Source organism: Hemibagrus wyckioides, linkage group LG14 (genome assembly GCF_019097595.1).
Source record: "Hemibagrus wyckioides isolate EC202008001 linkage group LG14, SWU_Hwy_1.0, whole genome shotgun sequence".
In the NCBI taxonomy this organism is placed as follows: domain Eukaryota; kingdom Metazoa; phylum Chordata; class Actinopteri; order Siluriformes; family Bagridae; genus Hemibagrus; species Hemibagrus wyckioides.
In genome coordinates, this window is record NC_080723.1 from 6,200,696 (window position 1) to 6,227,500 (window position 26,805).

General features: G+C 43.6%; 1 protein-coding gene across 1 annotated transcript; it reads left to right on the plus strand.

The window, feature by feature from the left end:
* The first annotated feature begins 425 nt into the window (after positions 1-425).
* Positions 426-13,395, plus strand: ppm1h (protein phosphatase, Mg2+/Mn2+ dependent, 1H). The gene is made up of 10 exons (XM_058408922.1): positions 426-821; positions 3,448-3,631; positions 5,198-5,557; positions 5,827-5,939; positions 6,599-6,683; positions 7,894-8,012; positions 9,227-9,290; positions 11,012-11,119; positions 11,926-12,077; positions 12,684-13,395. Exons 1-10 carry the CDS (start codon positions 556-558, stop codon positions 12,838-12,840), a joined length of 1,608 nt encoding a protein of 535 aa, XP_058264905.1. The 5' UTR covers positions 426-555; the 3' UTR covers positions 12,841-13,395.
* The last annotated feature ends 13,410 nt before the right edge of the window (positions 13,396-26,805 follow it).

Here is a 26,805-nt window from a genome sequence, read left to right on the forward strand (position 1 = left end):
CTGGTGGCCAAAGCACAGGGCTGTCAAAAAATTACAAAGGAATGACTTGGTGGTGGAAAAAAAAGGTTTGTGTTTTGTGTTTTAGATAAATCTTTGTTTGCTTCAAATGACAGTTCACACTAAGGAGATGAATATGTGTGAATTAAGCTGTTTGTAGATTTTTATTTATTTATTTTATTTATTCATTAATAATTTTATTTCTGCAGTCACTTCAAAATGAGCTAAAAAAGAGAGACATAATCTTTAGTATATGTCTGTTTTTGTTTTGTACCTCTCAAATATATAGTCCATACGTTTACAATAAGATATATAGGTAGCACAGTTGTCTTTCTTTAAATCAGCAGTTAACTGCTGATAAGTCAAGAAGCTCAGAGCACTTTAAGGACTGCGGGCAGGTTGGGCACATGACGTCATTCAGTAGGATTTCAGTTCCGCGTTGCCTCTGTGCTGCAGGAGCTGAATGAAGTTGACAGGCAGCCAGTGTTTCGTGTTAAGCCTTTACGGTGGCGTTAAACAGCGGCTCTGAATACATTCCGGTGTACCTTATTTCTCACCATGCTGACACGGATGAGATCCGCCGTTTCCAACATGATCGGCGGCATCATGGCTTCTAGTGGTAGTGGTGGTGGTGGTGGTGGTGGTGCAAACCAGGAGAATGAGAACGACGTCGGAACAAATCTGCCGCTGAGATTCCCGTACTCTCGACCCGATTTCCTCGAGCTGTGTGCGGATGAGCTGCAGTGTGCCACGGATCACATCGCCAGGCCGATCCTGAACGTCAAGGAGAGCAACCGTCTGCTATGGTCCACTGGCTATGCAGAGTAAGCAGAGGCGTTCACTTTCCTTCAGCACTCCTGGTTGTAATGTTTTCTCTGCAATGCACCTGACGCGTCTCATCTGCTTGATGATGAGGATCATGGGTCGCACGTTTGCCTCGCGCCTCCGGGGGGTTTGATTACCGGCTCCACCCTGTGCATGGAGTGTCCTTGTGCTTTTGGTGTTTTTTCTTAAGTCCAAAGACATCTTTTGTAGACTGTTTGTCGTCTTTAAATTGTGTGTGTGTGTGTCCTGCTATGGGCTGGGACCTTGTTCACGGTGACTCCCTCCTTGTGCCCCGAATTCCCTGAGATAGGCTCCCTGTGATCCTGTGTAGTATAATGTGGTTCAAAAAACATTTGGATGATGATGCATTATTATTATTATTATTATTATTATTATTATTATTATTATTATTATAACAAGATGCTCAAGCTTGTTTTGATTCAACTGTAGGTTGTTTCAGGAAAATCAGGCCAGGTGCACATTGCTGCTTTGCATCACGTCATCCAGGTTGCTTTCTTACTTACTTTTACTATGGCTTTGTCTACATGTTATCGTTGTCTTTCCTTTCCTTTCCTTTCCTTTTATTTTATTTTACATCCTCATTTTTGTTTGTACATTTCTTTTCACCTATTGATACATGTGATGTGTTGAAGTCCTGAAATCTGAAATCTGATACTGCACATGGCTACATGGTGTTAGCCTGCATCACTGTTAAGAGGCAATAGATCAGATGAACATGCCAATGCATGCATTTTCAAAGTGTAAGCAGCTGGTCTCTTGGCCACACTAAAACCCCATTTAGGTAGAGAGAATATCTCTACACTACAAAAACCAAGTTGCTTTAATAGAGCCATTAGCGGATGGAACAATCAATATATTGACTGACTTGATGCTAGCAAATCCTTAAAAGCTACAAATGCATACATACTAAGACATAAGTAAGCTGTTTTTTTGAGGAGGGGAGGTTGTTAGATTAATAAAAAATCTGCACTGCAAGGCTAAACAAAGTTCATATGTTTGATCTTTATCTTTATCATCTTTATCCTATGATAAGACATTTCTGACTATCCTGATGGGAGTGTTCTCTTCCAGGATGACTGTGCACTTAGCCAAAGGCCATGAATGCTCATTGAACTGGTCAATGAGTGCCCAGTTGAAAACCCGTTGGACACTTTATGCTGTTTTTTTTTTTTTCTTTTAATTTGTCACCAATTTATATTCTAGCAGCTTCCTCAGTCACATTTGGTTTGGTCAAGTCTATTTTGTTTATGTAATGTTCAACACCGAAGAAGACACTCAAAATTTTATTAACAAAATCGTCCTTCACACTGGAATTTTTTACGATGTTTGTGTAATGCAATATGTTAATGTCCTCTGTCTGGTCCTTAGCTCCAGTCTGGAGCCCAGACAGCTTTAGTCAGTTATGTAATCTGATCTGTCCTGCCAGTAATAATGAAATCAAGATGAGATTGTAAAGTGAAGAGAGCATAGTCAGTAGGGTTTTTTTCTCCTTCAGGGTCCTGTTTTTTTTTTTTTTGATCTAATGTATGAGATGGGGCTTTTACATATTACTCCAGAGTAACTGGGTCACTGATCAATGCACAGTCGGGGTGTGGGTGGGATGGCTCTATTTCCGTTCCTGAGTAAGTCAGATATACTGCAGAAGAACAGAAGATGTTTTGAGAGTGTGAAGAATCACAAACAAATCAGATAACAATAATCAAATTGGATTATATTTTTTAAATTATTATTCTGTAAATGAATATGTTGGTTAATCACAATAGATGTCATTAACTGTTATTAAGCAGGACTTCTACATGAACAGGGGTACCAAAACTTTTTTCATAGTTGATAGATTAGACTTCACTAAATACACAAGGTGTCAAAAAATATGTCACAGTTTATTGGAGTCGGAATTGAATAATGAATATGAACTCAAATGGCAGACTGTCAGCTTTAATTTAGGTATTTACATGATGGTAGATTGGTGTAGTAATTACAGCACTTGTTATATGTGGCATCTTTCAGTGGTCGAAAGTAATTGGACACACGAACAATATTCACAAGAACAAGACACCTTTATTTATAGCGCAGGGTCAGCAATGATACAGCAATGCTGGAGCAGTGACGGTTGCTCAAGATCCCAACAGTGGCACTTTGGCATTGCTGGTGCATGTAATCAAAACATTCTGAGAAATAACTGAGAGCCTTAATAGCTGAGCCAGGTATAGTCAGAGAAAAAAAATGCTCTTGGATTTTAACTACCTGTGTTAGTGTAATAGTGTAATCTGCTGCCTCTGTCCGGTGAAAGAAACAATTGAAAAGTGTTGGTGTATTACATTCTAATAGTGAAGCTGTGGGAAAGTTATCTTCTCTGTCTAAAAGATGCTTTTGGACCTGGGGTAAGACTATGCACACCCCTGACTTAAAATGACCAAGTAACATTCATTTTTACAATTCTTATTTTAATTGATAAGCCTAGAGGAATTCAACTAGTTTTAATGAAACATAACTTGTAAAACTCCATCCTTATGAAATAATGACAGTGAATTATTGGAATAACTAAGTTGCAGGTTTGGATCATGATATCATGTGTTCCTGTTAGTTATTGCTGCATCTGTTTAGGGTGATTAATGCTGGTAAGAGTGCTCTGAATGAAGACCAGGCTTGTTGTGAGGTGGTGGAGCTGAGGAAAAGACCTGCTGATCCCGCCAGTCCAAGCTACACTCCCACCAGCAGGAGGCGAGCTTCACTACCAACCAGAGAATCTCTGGAGTCTACAGAGGATTCTCTCATTCAGGAGAGCTCAGTGAGTAGCTTATCCAACTCAGCTCCATGGGTATTACACCTTACCATTACTCCGCCAGCATGCCAGTGTATCCAGTGACTTTTCTTTTTATTTAATCAAATCATGAGTGAAAGCCTTATAAAAAAAATAAGGTAGAATCAGATTATTTGAATCTTTGTTCTTTAAACATGGGAAATCCTGAAGTCCCATAACATACTAGCTCGCCTTTTGTAGCGTAATACAATATTTATATGTTTTGTTAATCAAAATAGTGGCTATATTTAAATATATTGCAGATCTCAATTAAATAATAACTTAAAGAAAGTGTAACAAAGAGATTGTCAAAGTGGGAATAAGGTAAAAGAGGGAAGCTAAACCAATGTACCGAGGATTACTGATGCGGTTATTGCATTCAAGAACTTTAGGTCTGTATAGATTTTCTGACATTGTTTAAAATCAATATAGAGGTAAATGTATATGTTTTTGTGTCAAGTGGAAATGAAGAATGAGGTGAAATAGTGACATCTGGGACACTTTCTTAACTTTGAACCACTGTGTCATATACTATATATTGTCTTTTTAACAAATTCTATCCACACTGAAATTCCTAAGATGCTTTCCAACCACATTTGAACTAACCATGTGCATAGCATGCTCAGAGGCGACATGTCACTCCTTATAGCTTTATTTGTGCCAAAATCTGGCATTTGTTAATCTGGGACACATTTATTAGGCTCAGAAAGTTTAATAGAGATGTTTTGTGCTGAAATTAAAATAGAATGTTAGATGATTTTAAGATGCTCCTCTATGCAAAAATGAACCAAGCTAAGTACACAGTAAGTATCACAGGTAAACCTTTCCTAATAAAGAAAGTTATTTAGAGAAATAGATTCCTTAAATGCTATAACTGCTGCTATTATCATCATTGATCATAAACCTCTGTATTTAGCTTCCATGTTCCCTCCTTTAATGTTTACTCATTTCCCCAGTATCTTTGAATTATTCAGTTGAGGTCTGCAGTATATTTAAATATAGCCACTATTTGGGCTGACCAAATATGTAAAATATTTTATACATCTCTCTATATGTATGGAAGATTTCCCTAATTGCATATTTTCACATGTTTAAAGTACATCTGTGGGTTGTCCCAAAAATCTCAGAGCACTAAACTAAACTTAAACCTATTCAATAAAGTGGGTGGGACAACATATACACTATATTTAATATATTTTTATATGTAATATATATTTATATTTACTTTACTGCATATTATGTTGCCTTCACAAAATCTAATAATAATTGGGATTGGTCTTTCATTCAGAAAGCAATGTATCCCCATCACTCATCTTGTCAAACATTTACTTGTACATGCACCTCTTCTGGTGTACTGAGCCATTTTATTCCATATTAATCCAAAGCCCCAGATTGTCCTAATTCGTCCAATTGCAATGTGGGATGTAACAGTTTCCCAATAAAATACAGAACAACCAACATGACCTCTGATGAGTGGTGGATATAGATATACAGTATAAGGCAATATTATATCACTGTATGTATCACTATATGTGTTTATGTACTTGCATTAAGCATGAAGAGGAAGAGCTGTATTTCCACTACTGGGCACTTTTTGATGGACATGCTGGGTCGGGTGCTGCCGTCTTTGCGTCCAAGCTCCTGCATCTGCACATTGAGGAGCAACTGCAAAGTGTGCTGGAAATCCTGCAGAAGCCTTCATTGCAGCCCCCTACATGTCTGGGTGAAGAGAGCAGCTTTCATGTTCGCCCATCAGCCTCATCCCAGCGAGCGTTGTCCAGAGCCGCATCACTGAGGGGTGCCGCGGGAGCACCAGGTTCACCCAACACGCTAACTCCACGCTTCTTCATGGAGAAAAAAGTGAAGCAGGAGAGCTTGGTGGTCGGTGCAATTGAGAATGCTTTCAAAGAGATGGTAAGTTTTAAAGACAAGGACAGACCTAAAGCCATGAATTTTTTAAATTATTTTTTTACGTTTTTTTGTATTTTAGAGCTGTTTAAATGTTGGTTAAGAACATTATGAGGAATTACTATGGAAGAAAATAAACTTTGATTAATTTTTTCCGTTAAAGTAGTAAATATCGCGGTCAGTTACTTGTGTATGGCCACTAGATGGTAGTCATAGTTTGCATGGAATTTTACTGAAACCTATTAACTAATATTTTCACTATTATGCACCTGCAGGACAAACATATTGGCAGAGAGAGAAGTGTGTATGATATCTCTGGAGGGTGTACAGCTTTAGTGGCGATGTGCTTGTTGGGGAAGCTTTATGTGGCCAATGCAGGAGACAGCAGGTAAATTTATTCAGATTTTTTATCATATAAGCTCATATTTGATGCTAAGCATCTTCGATTGCTTTTGAACAATTAGAAATAAAATAGATGTTGTTCTCTTGTGTGGTACACTGAGGAGGATGGTATTGCATATTTTACTGAACTGAGACCAATAAAGCCCAATGTAATACCAAGGGATTTGTTAGAGTTTGTTAGTCCTTTCATAAGTCTGTGACAAGCATGAAGACAACTGCATTGTAGCAACTGCTGACATGTTCAGCTGCAATATTTCACGCCATAGCAATGGGTGGATCCTGAAAAACTCATTCTTGTACACATTCTTATCCTGTGCCTGGTACATCTTGCACCACATGACCTTGACTTATCTTAGTTTACCATGAGCTAGAGTAAGCAGTTTTTGCGTGGTAGAAGGTCATTCACAGAGAGAGTGCAGAAAAAAATACAGACAAATAAAAAGGTAACACTAATACGGTCCAAAAATAGTGAGCTGAGCTAGTCCAGTGTTACAGTACTCACACACGCATATACTTAGAATAGAAAAGGAACGTCCAGATGTACAATGTTCTCTTCCCACTCACACCAAGCCAAGTTCAGTGACCTTTCAGATTAAGCTTTTAAATGTTCCCCCAGGCACAGTTCTGTTTCTGTTTCTTTGCCAGGGCCATAATTCTGCGAAGTGGGGAAATCGTCCCAATGTCAAGTGCCTTCACTCCGGAGTCAGAGAGACAGAGACTTCAGTGTTTGGTAAGAATAAAAGAGACGTGCTCTTATTGAAAATTCCATATAAAAGTAATTACTATGATAAGTTAAAGTATTTCATAAGAGACAATTTTTGAGGAACTTAATGATCCTTTTGTTCTTGGTCCATACTGCTAGTAATAGAAGGATTTGCTTAAGGATGTTCATAGCACTGTAAGTCCTGAAAGAATGCCATTTCTATAAAAGAATAAATCTTAGAATGGCAATTTTTATTTTTATTTTTTTACCTGTATTTAGTAAACAATTTCATCCATATGATTCAGGACTCCATACAGCTTTAGTATTTTCAATTCATCTACAATAGAAATTATTGCAAAGCAGATTTATAGACATTTGTTAATATAAATTCAGAATATAAATCATACATGTTTAAATTTTAATTTATCCCTAATGAGCAAGCCAGAGATGACAGTGGTAAGGAATAACTCCCTGAGACGATATAAGGAATAAACCTTGAGAGGAAAAGAAAATCCATTCTCATCTGGTTGGCCAAACTGGTGGAAAAAAAGCAGTCACTACCATTTTTAATGGTTAATAACGTTACTGATAAAAATAGACACATGAGATTACATGTTATTAATAATAGCAATGCGAAATAGTGAAAGACAAAGCCTTTTCAAGCCTTACAAAGCTATGGGGGTTAGGTTTTAGGGACATATATGGCACAGAAAAATGCCACTATTAAATGAACAGTCAAGTGTACTCTGAATTACATGAGCATCGAATCCTATTTAATATGATTTAAGTGCTATAAAATGATGTAATACTAAAAAAATGATTCAAAGGTCAACCAAGATAATCAAACAATCCATTAAGTTTGATCTCAAACCAATAAACATTGACCAGTGTTTAATTTTGCACACATTCTGATGCCATAGTTGGTCATTCTCTGAAGAATTTCATTTAACAAACTATAAAATAAGGCAGAAACAATGGCTCATCTGCTCCCATAGTCACTCCTGTGCACTCACCTTCCAGATTCAAATCAATGAATGCTTGTTAGTACACAAAAATACTAATCGTCTGGTTTCCTGCAAAAAAAACAAATAGAAATCGTGCATGTAACTAGTTCATAGTCCCGGAACTAGTACACAGATTAATGCAAATTTGTCTGATTGTACTACAACAACAACAACAACAACAAAAAGATAGGAATCTATGACCTTTATGCTTTTACATTCTTTTCCCCACTCAGGCTTATATGCAGCCTCACTTGTTGGGAAATGAGTTCACGCACTTAGAGTTCCCAAGAACTGTTTGCAAGAAGGAGGTGGGGAAAAGAATGCTGTACAGAGACTACAGCATGAAAGGCTGGTAAGAGGATATGTCTGCGGCTGTTTTCAGTGTGGTCATTGCTTTAATGAATATATTATGTGTATATCAAATGATTGGCCAGTTTGCTTTATGTAATAAATATGTACTAATTTCTAACAATATTTTAAAGACATTTACAATCTAGATCTGATGAGCAGACAGCAGCTTTGTTTTGTTTTAAAGTTATGATTTGAGGCGAGACAATACAGACAAAAATGCACTTAGCACAATCCAGTCATGCTAATATCCTTGGAAAGCTTGTTCTCTAGAAATTTGATGACGTGCCCTTGTGAGAAATCTGTCAGTTTATTTTGATACAGTTGCAAACAAATTGCACTTACTAGTGTGAAATACATTTGCCTTGCACATCTGGGGTTGGTGGATTGATTGATTTTTCGCCTCCGTACTGCATGCGCAGAGTTTACATGTTCTCCCAATGTGTTGATGGTTTCCTCTGTGTACCCTGGTGACCCCCACCCAGTCCAAAGACATGAACTGTAGCCTGATTGGCATCTCTCAATTGTCTGTGTGAATGAGTAAATGTGTGATTGTGCTTTCTGGTGGGTTGCAACCCCATCCAGGGTGTCCCCTGTCTTGTGACTGGGATAAACTCCAGATTTTTGAGACCCTGTGCAGGAAAGTTCAGATAGTTTGTGAATTCATGGGTGGAATTTCTCAAAATTATGATAATTGTTGGATTTGTGAAAATTTCTTTTTGCTAAAATTGCATAACATGCTATACATTCTATAATGAGTTGTCCAGAGTACACCCAGGCCTAAAGACGATATATTATGTGCTATTAGGTGTATAATGTTGTGTTTGATTAAACCCTGATTACGTTGAATCCTCAAACTGCTGCATTTTCAGCTGTTAGCAGTTAATAGACACATAATGTCTTGTCAGGCTGATAGGCCATATCCTAGTGGCTAGAGAGGCAGCCTGATTACAAGATCACTGTGGGGTCTAAATGCAGTGCAGAACATCTTATCAAACTAGTGAAATGAGGAGGCAAGGGAAAGACAGATGGATATGCTGCTTACACTGACAAAAATATATCCAGTTAATGCAAATATGAGATATTTTTGTGTAATTCCTATTTTCATAAATAATTTAGCTTTGCCATTCTTAAATTATGCTCTGTCTACACTTTCTGGTGATTATCCTGTGCACCAGCACCACAGTGCTCTCAATAAAGTGCTCTTTCTTTGTGTAGGGCATATAAAACTCTGCAGGAGGAGGACCTGAGGTTTCCACTGGTTTTTGGAGAAGGGAAGAAGGTATGAGGAATATTTATGAAAAAATTATGGACCTGTCCTTTGTAGTAAGACAAAAACATGGATCTAATAACAAGGACATAGCTGCATGTCTGACTGAGATTTTCCTGGACCTATAGCTGGACCTGTAGCTGAATCTATAGCTGAATCTTTAGCTGGATCTTTAGCTGGATCTTTAGCTGGATCTATAGCTGGATCTATAGCTGAATCTATAGCTGGATCTTTAGCCGTATCTATAGCTGGATCTATAGCAGGAACTATAGCTGTACCAATAACTAGATCTATAGCTGAATCTATAGTTGGATCTTTAGCTGGGTCTATAGCTGGATCTATACCTGGGTCTATAGCAGGACCTATAACTGGATCTAAAGCTGGGTCTATAGCAGGAACTATAGCTAGATTAATAGCTGGGCCTATAGCTAGATCTATAGCTGGGTCTGTAGCTGGGTCTATAGCTGGTTCTATAGCTAGATCTATAGCTGGGTCTGTAGCTGGGTCTATAGCTGGTTCTATAGCTAGATCTATAGCTGGGTCTATAGCTGGGCCTATAGCTAGATCTATAGCTGGGCCTATAGCTGAGTCTATAGCTGGTTCTATAGCTAGATCTATAGCTGGGTCTATAGCTAGATCTATAGCTGGGTCTATAGCTGGTTCTATAGCTAGATCTATAGCTGGGTCTATAGCTGGTTCTATAGCTGGATCTTTAGCTGTAGCAGAGAAGGTATATGATAATTCTGGATAAAAATACTAAGAAGCACAACTGCCGCAATATATATGTTCTTATAAACTTAATAACATCTACTAGAATGGAACATCAGGTTTGAAAGCGTTTGTTAAACTGGATTACTCAGGACGACCCTTTCTTTTGTCTGAGATTACCCAAAATTATATAATTCTATTATATAATAAGTTATATTATATATAAGTCAAAGCTGTTGAGAAGACATTAGACATCTGGCCTAAATCAGCTATAGACAAGCCCCTGTCAGAGCCAGGCAAAACACCATATCATGTTATAAATACATTCATTGTCAGTGTCTACATTTCCTAATTGTTTTTCAAGCCACATAAATGGAATGAAATTTGGTCCATAAGATGAAAATTTATATATCAACTTGTACATAATCAAACAAGCTGGTATACATTCAGTATATACTGTATATAAGGTACTGTACATACCTTCCTGTAACATTTTTTTTGCAGTGGTATAAACTTCAATAGTGTTTATAAAGCATTTTAATACTTGAAGTGTTTTGTATTTGGATTCTCTATCATACCATATTTTAATATAGAAGTGAGAAGTGAGTACCAAACACTAATTCACCCAAGTACACTACAGATATTAATCATCTCTCATTTAATAATGTGTTCAGCTTTCGTCTCTGTGAACAACAAAACCAGTCATATAAGAGAAACCATATTAAGCAGAATAATATCAGATTTTCAAATGTCTGTCTCTGAGGAATGGAAGCAAGCTAGTAAACATGTGGCAGAAAAGTGGTCCTAATACACAAGAATCATAAAGCTAGACAGAAAGTAATGATTTTATTAAAATGATTTTCATAACATGAAGTCATAACATGCAGTGCACTGTAACTCATAAACATGTATCTTCTACTAGAGCTTCAGAGGTAGTGTTAATTTAATTGCGTAAATGTAAATGATGTAAATGGCAGGACAGTGATGTAGAGTTGTGAACTCTGTGCGCTCTTCTGGTGTCGCAGGCCCGAGTGATGGCTACTATTGGAGTTACCAGAGGATTTGGTGATCATGATCTAAAGGTTCATGGCACGGGCATCTCCATTAAACCTTTTCTCTCTTGCAGTCCAGAGGTAGTTTCTTTATCTTTGCTTCATTCAGTACTGAATAGAGTTATATCACATATGAATAATGTTATGTTAATGGATATAAAATGGACATGATGTATATTTCTATACTTTTTTTTGTACCATTTAATAGTTTGTTGGTTACCAGGATGTCAGAATTATGTCCTTGATAACAATGAGATCATTTTTTATTGTGAACACATTTAATTTTAAGCAGATGTGAACCTAGCTGTAAGAAGCTTGTCTTCTCTTGAGGCACTGTAGTTCCTGACAGCATGGTGTACTCTCTGTTCTCCGCTTGCACTGTCTATCTGAATAGCTTTTGATCTTCAAATTGCAAATGGGCAGAGTTCAACCACAGTTCAACTACACAAACACAAGCAAGACTCAGATTCTCTTTTTGATCTTGGGGGAAAAAAAAAAAAGCCGAGTTACTGTCACCCTGGGCTAAAACTATGCGTTCGAAAATACTCACTCGCTTCCACTTCACCTTGCATTGGGGTCGTGCTATGGAGTTTGATCGTTTACGTACGTGTAGTCTGTGAAAATTACTTCTATTTCTATACAAGCATTTCATTTTTGTGTTTGCTCTCAGCCGGCAACCCTGACCAAAATAAATCTGAAGATGATTAAGTGACTGATTCTTTACTCTCAGCCAAACAGCTGGAAGGAAAAGTGCATATGAAGTGCAATTTGTGGAACCTTTTAGAAGTGTTTGAGATTCATATTTGAAAATGAGTTACAGACAGATCATAGATTTGCATTTCCATTTTGAATGAACGTATTACGCATACGTGACGTGTTGTTTCCAGGTGCGAGTGTACAACTTGGAGCAGTTTGAGCATGGGGCTGACGATGTCATGATTTTGGCTACGGATGGCTTATGGGATGTTCTCTCCAACAAGGAAGTGGCTGAGGCAGTTACTAGTTTCCTTGGAAACTGTGACCCTGACAACCATTACAGGCAAGTTCTCCAGTATGGCAAATCATGCTTGAGTAAATGGCAAGAGCAAACAATAAATCTGCATTTGGTGCCTATAAGTAGCCACTAGGCAACCGGGAATAGTTACGGTTACTGTGAACATGATGAATGATCAGTTATCATAGTTTGCCAGATGTCTTGCATCTTAAAATACTTCATCTGCAAATTTCCTCAGCCACTAACACTCTGCTCTTGTACATACTGTGTGTCCACACTTCATTCGATTCATCAGTTCATTAGAAATGTTAATGTAGGAGTTTTAGGATAGGGAAATTACCCAACAGTGCTGTAAATGCAGGAAAAGACGGGAGCACTTGTACAATGCACTGGCAAGAACGTGATAATATTCCTGATGGGTTGGGCAAGCTAATATTCTACTTCAAACCCACAATAAAACGTGGTTTATAGTTATAGTTGGGAAATCATTAATGACTGACATCATGCATGCTAATAAAAGTAAAGTGGCTTTGCCTTGCCAGAAAACTAAAAACATATTTTCTTTAAATAATTAATTCTTCAATAATACCTTGGCACTTGTTATTCCCTGCTAATGTGTGACAGTTTATCTGTGTTCCTCTGGTTGTTTAGGTATACACTGGCAGCTCAGGAGTTGGTGATGAAAGCTAGAGGTGTACTTACTGAACAAGGCTGGAGGACACCGATTGGTAGACTGGGTTCTGGTGATGACATATCTGTTTACATCATTCCTCTAATGTTCGGAAACAGACAGTCACAGTCAAGGTGACCCACAGAAAGTCCTGGATCAAAGAACATTTAAATGAGGAGGTTTAAACCATGTACAGGATTTCAGTGGCAGAATTTTGACTTACGACTGAATGACAGGAGTTTACATTTGATTAAACATAATTTGATGAAACAACACAGACACCAGTTGTCCATGTGCTACAGAAATCAAGGACCGGATGTTAACAATTGTTCAAGTCTTCCACTTGCCTTCTGTTTATAAATTGTCTTAACAGAGGTGATTGTTTAAATTTTTTTTTCTCTTGTCCATTCTGTGAATGGAAATGAAAGTGAATCCTTGGAATGGATAATTTGGTTTTATTGTGCATATGTGAATTAACACCATTAGAATAGTATTTGAAAAAACTGCCTTTCCATGGTGCTCTCTGACATACCCTCCGAGGCTCGATTTCTCAGTATGTTTTACAGTAGCGCAAAACTAAAAAAAAGCATTTTTGTACTTACAATATAGGGAGCATGAATGACCTCTATAGCTAAAAAGGATTTTTTTTCTTTGTAAATGACATGACATTAAATTGTTAAGGGACTGAATCTATTCTGATTTATTGTGATTTTCTTTTTCACCTATGTTCTATGAAAGCAATGCTACACTTTAAATATACTGAAGCCAAAATAAAATTTTATCAGCGTTATATAATCTTTAAACTAGTCTGCACTGGCATTTTAAAAAGTATGATTATTATATCTTCCAGGCCTCAGGACTGTTTGCTAGAATATACTACATTTACTAATATAAACTTACTTTAATCCCCAAAGTTTAAATATGGATTTTAGCTGATTTGAAAATAAAAGATATGCTACAGAAACACAAAGCAACAATTTCTGCAATAATACTATGCATCATTATGTGGAGTACATTACTACATCTACCTTCTAGGTTTGTACTTTATAGTGTTCGGAAAAAAAACAAGCTTCTTGTATGACCATGTCACTGGCCTTTAGTTTTTTTTTTTTTTTTTTAAATAAATAAAATACTTTTTATTTCTTAAACCTGTAAAGCACTGCCTTTGTCTTCATACCCCAAGTACTCAGCTGCACACAAGAGAGATTGCATTGGCGATTTTTAGTGTTGAGCTATGCGATTTGCTGGGCAGCACCAACACACTCCCAAAGGAAATAGGCCATCTGGTCATCCTAACATCGGCGCAATTGGGAAAGCTCATTTGGGAGGCCTATCTCCTTTGGGACTGTGTTGGTGCTGCCCAGCAAATCACATAAGGCTCATTTGGGAAGACCTGAGGTTATGTTCACAGTGGATTCTTCCTTCCTTTCATCTATCCATCCCTCACTCTCACTCACCCACTCTCTCTCTCTCTTTCTCACTCACTCACCCACACACACACACACAGAGCTCAGTAATCACACTGAGCACTAAGTGTGGGAGGATGGATCTTCAAGGTCACCCACATGCTCACTGGCGTGACGCCCAAAGGAGGGGCTCGGAGAAACCCTGTGGAAAATGGACCCTTCGGCTAGAAGGACCCACGTTGTAAAAATGTGGATCATTGAAATAAGTCAACTTTTAATGACTTGTTTTCTTCTATATCAAGAAGTTAGACCATGATTAGGGTTTTTGACGTCAGCTGATTTGACCAGGAGCAAAAAAATAAATTCACTCTATAAACCAGCTGCCCTAAATCCAGATAGATAGATAGATAGATAGATAGATAGATAGATAGATAGATAGATAGATAGATAATTACATATTTTAAATGTAGTAGCAGTTAGTTTAGAATGAACAGCACTAGTAAACAGGACACTACAAACCCATCAATCAGGATGTCCAGTGTGCTTTCAGTTGTTCTCTAATGTACCTATAATAATCGAGTAATCAGTGGGAAAAAAACAACCAACGAACGAACAAACAAACAAACAAAAAAATCGGATATAGTCAGATATAACACGTGCATTTTTTTAATGAAATACAATTAGGTTAGTGATTAAAAATCCGTAAATACCTTAATCCTACTGTTATTTTTTTTTTTTTACATTAACAGCATCCGCGTTATTAACACGATCATGTCCTCTTTATAGAAAAGCGGAGAATAATTAAGGAAGTATCCGTTAATAATACCCGACACAACAAAAATAACACATTACACATTTTCAGACTGCTGCAGTACGAGTAGAGCACAAAATGTAGCCGACTCCACAAAAAAACTGCTCCCATGATGCTACTTTGTAGATGTCCAGTGTCTGGAGTTAATGACCAGCACTAGCAAGGCAGTAGCTTGCGCAGTCACCTCCATAAGCGGGCAATCTCACATCCCATCCAACAGCACAAACTACTACCTCAGCTAGGACATGGCACTCTGCGACCACGAGCTGTCTTCAGAGGAGCTCAGGAGAATGGAGTGGACGCTGCTGGCTGAAAGATCTGCTCTCTCTGCTCCACAGCTACGGAGAGCACACCTACCTCCTCTGACATGCCGGAGAGTTGTAGATCTGCGTAAGCAGTTGTAGAGCGGACTACGCGCTTACAGACCAGCCATTGGCTCAACGTGTGGCCAATGAGATGAAAGAAAGCCCCGCCCACTACATCTCGTCATACTGGAGTCGAGAGACTAATTCAAGCATATAAAAAAAAAAATCAGCTGATAAAGCCATTCAGTTTTACTTCCTGTGATACACACAGGGTAAATCTAGGCCTGGACTTCTCAAACCTGTGATTTTAAGCGGTACAGCTGGATCATGCTTGCCAAAAAAATTGCAAGAGAGCTATATAGCTAGGAATAAAGGTGTTCATGTGCTGCAGTTATTATGGTTATTCTGCTAGGACTAGAATCCTTGCATATTCTGACTGATTCTTTTGGAACGAACATACACTCACACTCACTCACTCACTCACTCACACTCTCACTCACCACTCACTCACATTCTCACACTCTCACACACATTCTCACACTCTCACACTCACACTCACTCACACTCTCACTCACCACTCACTCACATTCTCACACTCTCACTCACCACTCACTCACATTCTCACACTCTCACACTCACTCACTCACTCACACTCTCACTCACCACTCACTCACACTCTCCACTCACTCACTCACTCACCACTCACTCACACTCTCCACTCACTCACACTCTCACTCACTCACCACTCACTCACACTCTCCACTCACTCACACTCTCACTCACTCACCACTCACTCACCACTCACTCACACTCTCACACTCTCACTCACCACTCACTCTCACTCACCACTCACTCACACTCTCACTCACCACTCACTCACATTCTCACACTCTCACTCACCACTCACTCACATTCTCACACTCTCACACACATGCTCACACTCACCACTCACGTCACACACTCACACCCACACTCTCCACTCACTCACTCACACTCTCACTCACTCACTCACTCTCCACTCACTCACTCACACTCTCCACCCACTCACTCACTCACTCACACTCTCACTCACCACTCACTCACACTCACACTCTCCACTCACTCACACACTCACTCACCACTCACTCACACTCTCCACTCACTCACTCACACTCTCACTCACTCACTCACTCACTCACTCACTCACTCACTCACTCACAACTCACACTCACTCACACTCTCCACTCACTCACACTCTCCACTCACACTCTCCACTCACTGACTCACACTCTCCACTCACTGACTCACACTCTCCACTCACTCACACTCTCCACTCACTCACTCACACTCACTCACACTCTCACTCACTGACTCACACTCTCCACTCACTCACACTCTCCACTCACTCACACTCACTCACTCACACTCTCCACTCACTGACTCACACTCTCCACTCACTCACACTCTCCACTCACTCACACTCTCCACTCACTCACTCACACTCACTCACACTCTCCACTCACTCACTCTCCACTCACTCACTCACCACTCACTCACACTCACTCACACTCTCCACTCACTCACTCTCACTCACTCACACTCTCCACTCACTCACTCACTCACTCACACTCACTCACACTCTCCACTCACTCACTCTCCACTCACTACTCACTCACTCACCACTCACTCACACTCTCCACTCACTCACACTCACTCACTCACACTCTCCACTCACACTCTCCACTCACTGACTCACACTCTCCACTCACTGACTCACACTCTCCACTCACTCACACTCTCCACTCACTCACTCACACTCACTCACTCACACTCACTCACACTCTCACTCACTGACTCACACTCTCACACTCTCACTCACCACTCACTCACACTCTCACACTCTCACTCACCACTCACTCTCACTCACCACTCACTCACACTCACTCACTCACTCACTCACTCACACTCTCACTCACATTCTCACATTCTCACACTCTCACACTCTCACTCACCACTCACTCACACTCACTCACTCACTCACACTCTCACACTCTCACTCACCACTCACTCACACTCTCACTCACCACTCACTCACACTCTCACACTCTCACTCACCACTCACTCACACTCTCACACTCTCACTCACCACTCACTCTCACTCACCACTCACTCACACTCTCACTCACCACTCACTCACACTCACTCACTCACACTCTCACTCACATTCTCACATTCTCACACTCACACTCACACTCTCACTCACCACTCACTCACACTCTCACACTCTCACACTCACTCACTCACCACTCACTCACACTCTCCACTCACTCACTCACACTCTCACACTCTCACTCACCACTTACTCACACTCACCACTCACTCACACTCTCACTCACTCACACACTCACACTCACTCTCCACTCACACTCTCCACTCACTCACTCACACTCTCCACTCACTCACTCACTCACACTCTCCACTCACTCACTCACACTCTCCACTCACTCACTCACACTCTCCACTCACTCACTCACACTCTCCACTCACTCACTCACTCACACACTCACACTCTCCACTCACTCACACTCTCCACTCACTCACACTCTCCACTCACTCACTCACTCACTCACACTCTCCACTCACTCACACTCTCACTCACACTCTCCACTCACTCACACTCTCCACTCACTCTCCACTCACTCACTCACACTCTCCACTCACTCACACTCTCCACTCACTCACTCACCACTCACTCACACCCACACTCTCCACTCACTCACTCACACTCACTCTCCACTCACTCACTCACACTCACACTCTCCACACTCTCACTCACCACTCACTCACACACTCACACTCACCAATCACTCACACTCTCCACTCACACTCACTCACTCTCTCCACTCACTCACTCACTCACACTCTCACACTCTCACACTCACCACTCACTCACACTCTCCACTCACTCACACTCTCCACTCACTCACTCTCCACTCACTCACTCACTCACTCACACTCTCCACTCACTCACTCTCCACTCACTCACTCACACTCTCCACTCACTCACTCACTCTCACTCACTCACACTCTCCACTCACTCACTCTCCACTCACTCACTCACACTCTCCACTCACTCACTGACTCACACTCTCCACTCACTCACACTCTCCACTCACTCACTCACACTCACTCACTCACACTCACTCACACTCTCACTCACTGACTCACACTCTCCACTCACTCACACTCTCCACTCACTCACACTCACTCACTCACACTCTCCACTCACACTCTCCAGTCACTCACTCACACTCACTCACACTCTCCACTCACTCACTCACTCACCACTCACTCACTCACCACTCACTCACACTCTCCACTCACTCACCACTCACTCACACTCTCCACTCACTCACTCACACTCACACTCTCCACTCACTCACTCACACTCACTCACTCACACTCTCCACTCACTCACACTCTCCACTCACTCACTCACTCACTCACTCACACTCTCCACTCACTCACTCACACTCTCCACTCACTCACTCACACTCTCCACTCACTCACTCACACTCTCCACTCACTCACACTCTCCACTCACTCACACTCTCCACTCACTCACTCACACTCTCCACTCACTCACTCACACTCTCCACTCACTCACTCACTCACACACTCACACTCTCCACTCACTCACACTCTCCACTCACTCACTCTCCACTCACTCACTCACTCACTCTCACTCACCACTCACTCACACTCTCCACTCACTCACTCACCACTCACTCACACTCTCCACTGACTCACTCACACTCTCCACTCACTCACACTCACACTCTCCACTCACTCACTCACACTCACTCACACTCTCCACTCACTCACACTCACTCACACTCTCCACTCACTCACTCACACTCACACTCTCCACACTCTCCACTCACTCACTCACACTCTCACTCACACTCTCCACTCACTCACACTCTCCACTCACTCTCCACTCACTCACTCACACTCTCCACTCACTCACACTCTCCACTCACACTCACTCTCTCCACTCACTCTCTCCACTCACTCACTCACTCTCCACTCACTCACTCACTCACTCACACTCTCACACTCACCACTCACTCACACTCACTCACTCACACTCTCCACTCACTCACACTCTCACTCTCACTCACCACTCACTCACACTCTCCACTCACTCACTCACCACTCACTCACACTCTCCACTGACTCACTCACACTCTCCACTCACTCACACTCACTCACACTCACACTCTCCACTCACTCACTCACACTCACTCACACTCTCCACTCACTCACACTCTCCACTCACTCACTCACCACTCACTCACACCCACACTCTCCACTCACTCACTCACACTCACTCACACTCACTCACTCACACTCTCCACTCACTCACTCACTCACTCACACTCTCCACTCACTCACACTCTCCACTCACTCACTCACACTCTCCACTCACTCACTCACACTCTCCACTCACTCACTCACCACTCACTCACTCACACTCTCCACTCACTCACTCACACTCTCCACTCACTCACACTCTCCACTCACTCACTCACTCACTCACACACTCCACTCACTCACTCACTCACACTCTCCACTCACTCACACTCTCCACTCACTCACACTCTCCACACACTCACACTCTCCACACACTCGCACTCTCCACACACTCGCACTCTCCACTCACTCACACTCTCCACACACTCGCACTCTCCACTCACTCACACTCTCCACTCACTCACACTCTCCACTCACTCACTCACCACTCACTCACCACTCACTCACACTCACTCTCCACTCACTCACTCACCACTCACTGACCACTCACTCACTCACACTCTCCACTCACTCACTCACTCACACTCTCCACACACTCGCACTCTCCACTCACTCACACTCTCCACTCACTCACTCACACTCTCCACTCACTCACTCTCCACTCACTCACTCACACTCTCCACTCACTCACTCACACTCACTCACACTCTCCACTCACTCACTCACCACTCACTCACTCACTCACCACTCACACTCTCCACTCACTCACCACTCACTCACACTCTCCACTCACTCACTCACACTCACTCACACTCTCCACTCACTCACTCACACTCACTCACTCACACTCACTCACACTCTCCACTCACTCACACTCTCCACTCACTCACTCACTCACACTCTCACTCACCACTCACTCACACTCACCACTCACTCACTCACACTCTCACTCACACTCTCACTCACACTCTCACTCACTCTCTCCACTCACTCACTCACACTCTCCACTCACTCACTCACACTCTCCACTCACTGACCACTCACTCACTCACTCTCTCCACTCACTCACTCACTCACACTCTCCACTCACTCACTCACTCACACTCTCCACTCACTCACTCACACTCTCCACTCACTCACTCACACTCTCCACTCACTCACACTCACTCACTCACACTCTCACTCACTCACACTCTCACTCACTCACACTCTCCACTCACTCACTCACACTCTCACTCACTCACTCTCCACTCACTCACTCACACTCTCCACTCACTCACTCACTCACTCACTCACTCACTCACTCACTCACTCACTCACTCACTCACTCACACTCTCCACTCACTCACACCCTCCACTCACTCACTCACTCACTCACTCCACTCACTCACACTCTCCACTCACTCACTCACTCACTCACACTCTCCACTCACTCACATTCTCCACTCACTCACTCACACTCTCCACTCACTCACTCACTCACACTCTCCACTCACTCACTCACTCACTCACACTCTCCACTCACTCACTCACTCACTCACTCACTCACACTCTCACTCACTCACACTCTCCACTCACTCACTCACACTCACTCACACTCTCCACTCACTCACTCACCACTCACTCACTCACTCACCACTCACACTCTCCACTCACTCACCACTCACTCACACTCTCCACTCACTCACACTCTCCACTCACTCACTCTCCACTCACTCACTCACACTCTCCACTCACTCACTCACTCTCACTCACCACTCACTCACACTCACTCACACTCTCCACTCACTCACTCACCACTCACTCACACTCTCCACTGACTCACTCACACTCTCCACTCACTCACACTCACTCACACTCACACTCTCCACTCACTCACTCACACTCACTCACACTCTCCACTCACTCACACTCTCCACTCACTCACCACTCACTCACTCACTCTCTCCACTCAACTCACTCACACTCAACACTCTCACTCACTCACTCTCTCACTCACACTCTCCACTCACTCACTCACACTCTCCACTCACTCACTCACTCACACTCACCACTCACTCACCACTCACTCACACTCTCACCCACTCACACACTCACTCACTCACACTCTCACTCACCACTCACTCACACTCTCCACTCACACTCTCACTCACTCACTCACACTCTCCACTCACTCACTCACACTCTCCACTCACACTCTCCACTCACTCACTCACACTCTCCACTCACTCACTCACTCACTCACACTCTCACTCACTCACACTCTCACTCACTCACACTCTCCACTCACTCACTCACACTCTCCACTCTCACTCTCCACTCACTCACTCACTCACTCACACTCTCTCCACTCACTCACTCTCCACTCACTCACTCACTCACACTCTCACTCACTCACCACTCACTCACACTCTCCACTCACTCACACTCTCCACTCACTCACACTCTCCACTCACTCACCACTCACTCACACTCTCCACTCACACTCTCCACTCACTCACCCACTCACTCTCACTCACTCACACTCTCCACCTCACTCACACTCTCACTCACACTCTCCACTCACTCACACACTCTCCACTCACTCTCACTCACCACTCACTCACACTCTCCACTCACTCACTCACACTCTCCACTCACTCACTCACACACTCACCAATCACTCACACTCTCCACTCACACTCACTCACTCACTCTCTCCACTCACTCACTCACTCTCCACTCACTCACTCACTCACACTCTCACACTCACCACTCACTCACACTCTCCACTCACTCACACTCTCCACTCACTCACCACTCACTCACACTCTCACCCACTCACACACTCACTCACACTCTCACTCACCACTCACTCACTCACACTCTCCACTCACTCACTCCTCACTCACACTCTCACTCACTCACTCACTCACACTCTCACTCACTCACTCACACTCTCCACTCACTCACTCACTCACACTCTCCACTCACACTCTCACTCACCACTCACTCACACTCTCACTCACCACTCACTCACACTCTCCACTCACACTCTCACCTCACTCACACTCTCCACTCACTCACTCACACTCTCCACTCACTCACTCACTCACACACTCACCAATCACTCACACTCTCCACTCACACTCACTCACTCACTCTCTCCACTCACTCTCTCCACTCACTCACTCACTCTCCACTCACTCACTCACTCACTCACACTCTCACACTCACCACTCACTCACACTCACTCACTCACACTCTCCACTCACCACTCACTCACACACTCACTCTCTCCACTCACTCACTCACTCTCCACTCACTCACTCACTCACACTCTCACACTCACCACTCACTCACACTCTCCACTCACTCACACTCTCCACTCACTCACTCACTCACACTCTCACTCTCACTCACCACTCACTCACTCACTCACACTCTCCACTCACTCACTCACTCACTCACTCACACTCACTCTCCACTCACTCACTCACCACTCACTCTCACTCTCATTCACCACTCACTCACACTCTCCACTCTCACTCACCACTCACTCACTCACACTCTCCACTCACTCACTCACACTCTCCACTCTCACTCTCCACTCACTCACTCACACTCTCCACTCACTCACTCACTCACTCACTCACACTCTCACTCACTCACACTCTCACTCACTCACCACTCACTCACTCACACTCTCCACTCACTCACTCACACTCACTCTCCACTCACTCACTCACACTCTCCACTCACTCACACTCTCACTCACCACTCACTCACACTCTCCACTCACACTCTCACCTCACTCACACTCTCCACTCACTCACTCACACTCTCCACTCACTCACTCACTCACTCACTCACTCACACTCTCCACTCACTCACACTCTCCACTCACTCACACTCTCCACTCACTCACTCACACTCTCACTCACCACTCACTCACACTCTCCACTCACTCACACTCTCCACTCACTCACTCACACTCACTCACTCACACTCTCCACTCACTCACTCACACTCACTCACTCACTCTCTCCACTCACTCACTCACAATCACTCACCACTCACTCACTCACTCACTCACTCACACTCACTCACACTCACTCACTCACACTCTCCACTCACTCACTCACACTCTCACTCACCACTCACTCACACTCTCCACTCACACTCACTCATACTCTCCACTCACTCACTCACACTCACTCTCCACTCACTCACTCACACTCTCACTCACCACTCACTCACACTCTCACTCACCACTCACTCACTCACACTCTCCACTCACTCACTCACACTCTCCACTCACTCACTCACTCACTCACTCACACTCTCACACTCTCACTCACTCTCACTCACTACTCACTCACACTCTCACTCACCACTCACTCACTCACACTCTCCACTCACTCACACTCTCCACTCACTCACACTCTCCACTCACTCACCACTCACTCACACTCTCCACTCACTCACTCACACCCTCCACTCACTCACTCACACTCTCACTCACTCACTCACACTCTCCACTCACTCACTCACTCACTCACTCACTCACACTCTCCACTCACTCACACTCTCACCCACTCACTCACACTCTCACCCACTCACACACTCACTCACTCACACTCTCTCACCACTCACTCACACTCTCACTCACACTCTCCACTCACTCACACTCTCACACTCTCACTCACCACTCACTCACACTCACCACTCACTCTCACTCACCACTCACTCTCACTCACCACTCACTCACACTCTCACACTCTCACTCACCACTCACTCACACTCTCACTCACCACTCACTCACACACACCCTCCACTCACTCACTCACTCACACTCTCCACTCACTCACTCACTCACTCACACTCTCACCTCACTCACACTCCTCACTCACACTCACTCACACTCACTCACACCACTCACTCCACTCCACTCACTCACTCACACTCTCACACTCACCACTCACTCACACTCACTCACTCACACTCTCCACTCACTCACACTCTCACTCTCACTCACCACTCACTCACACTCACTCATACTCTCCACTCACTCACTCACACTCACTCTCACTCTCACTCACCACTCACTCTCACTCACCACTCACTCACACTCTCCACTCTCACTCACCACTCACTCACTCACACTCTCCACTCACTCACTCACTCACTCACACTCTCACTCACTCACTCACACTCTCACTCACTCACACTCTCACTCACACTCACTCACTACTCACTCACACTCTCACTCACTACTCACTCACACTCTCACTCACCACTCACTCACTCACTCACACCCTCCACTCACTCACTCACACCCTCCACTCACTCACTCACACTCCACTCACTCACTCACTCTCCACTCACTCACTCACTCACACTCTCCACTCACTCACACTCTCACCCACTCACTCACACTCTCTCACCACTCACTCACTCACACTCTCACTCACACTCTCCACTCACTCACTCCTCACTCACACTCTCACTCACTCACTCACACTCTCACTCACTCACTCCTCACTCACACTCTCACTCACTCACTCACACTCTCCACTCACTCACTCACACTCTCCACTCACACTCTCACTCACCACTCACTCACACTCTCACTCACCACTCACTCACACTCTCCACTCACTCACTCACACTCTCACCTCACTCACTCACACTCTCCACTCACTCACTCACACTCTCCACTCACTCACTCCTCACTCACACTCTCACTCACTCACTCACACTCTCCACTCACACTCTCACTCACTCACTCACACTCACCACTCACTCACACTCTCCACTCACTCACTCACACTCACCACTCACTCACACTCTCCACTCACTCACTCACACTCTCCACTCTCACTCACCACTCACTCACTCACACTCTCCACTCACACTCTCCACTCACTCACTCACACTCTCCACTCACTCACTCACACTCTCCACTCACTCACTCACACTCTCCACTCACTCACTCACACTCTCCACTCACTCACTCACTCACACTCTCCACTCACTCACTCACACTCTCCACTCACTCACTCACACTCACTCTCCACTCACTCACACTCTCACACTCACTCACACTCTCCACACTCTCACTCACTCACTCACACTCTCCACTCACACTCTCACACTCTCCACTCACTCACTCACACTCTCCACTCACACTCTCACACTCTCCACTCACACTCTCACACTCTCCACTCACTCACTCACACTCACTCACTCACTCACTCACACTCTCTCACACCACTCACTCACACTCTCCACTCACTCACTCACTCACTGTCATTCACTCACACTCTCACTCACTCACTCACTCACACTCTCCACTCACTCACTCACCACTCACTCACACTCACCCACTCACACTCACTCACCACTCACTCACACTCTCCACTCACTCACTCACACTCTCACTCACCCACTCACACTCTCCACTCACTCACTCACACTCTCACTCACCCACTCACACTCTCACTCACCACTCACACTCTCCACTCACTCACACACTCACACTCTCCACTCACTCACACACTCACACTCTCCACTCACTCACACACTCACCACTCACACTCTCCACTCACTCACTCACACTCTCACTCACTCACTCTCCACTCACTCACTCACACTCTCCACTCACTCACACTCTCCACTCACTCACTCACTCTCTCTACTCACACTCACTCTCTAACACACTCATTCACTCACTCACACTCTCCATTCACACACTCACTCACTCACTCGCACTCTCACACTCTCCACTCACTCATTCACTGAATTCAGGTGTAGTTTTTCAGGGGTTGGGCTCAGACCCTCAGTTCCAGTGAAAGGAACTCTTAATGCTTCAGCATACCAAGACATTTTGGACAAATTCAAGCTCCCAACTTCATGTAAACAGTTTGGGGATGATCCCTTCCTGTTCCAACATGACTGCGCACCAGGGCACAAAGCAAGGTCCATAAAGACATGGATGAGAGAGTTTGGTGTGGAGGAACTAGTCTGGCCTGTACAGAGTCCAGACCTCAACCTGATAGAACACCTTTGGGACAAATTAGAGCAGAAACTGCGAGCCGGGCCTTCTCGTCCAACATCAGTGCCTGACCTCACAAAACACACTCCTAATCCTTGTGGAAAGCCTTCCCAGAAGAGTTGAAGCTGTTCTAGCTGCAAAGGGTGGACCAAGTCCATATTAAACCCTATGGATTAAGAATGGGATGTCATTAAATTTATGTGCATGTAAAGGTAGATGTCCCAAAACATTTGGCAATATGATATATAT

Coding starts and splice junctions, on each gene's coding strand:
- ppm1h (XM_058408922.1), top strand. CDS start 556: ATGCTGACACGGATGAGATCCGCCGTTTCCAACATGATCGGCGGCATC. Junction 3,632..5,197: donor CTCTCATTCAGGAGAGCTCA/GTGAGTAGCTTA, acceptor ACTTGCATTAAG/CATGAAGAGGAAGAGCTGTA. Junction 5,940..6,598: donor GCCAATGCAGGAGACAGCAG/GTAAATTTATTC, acceptor TTTCTTTGCCAG/GGCCATAATTCTGCGAAGTG.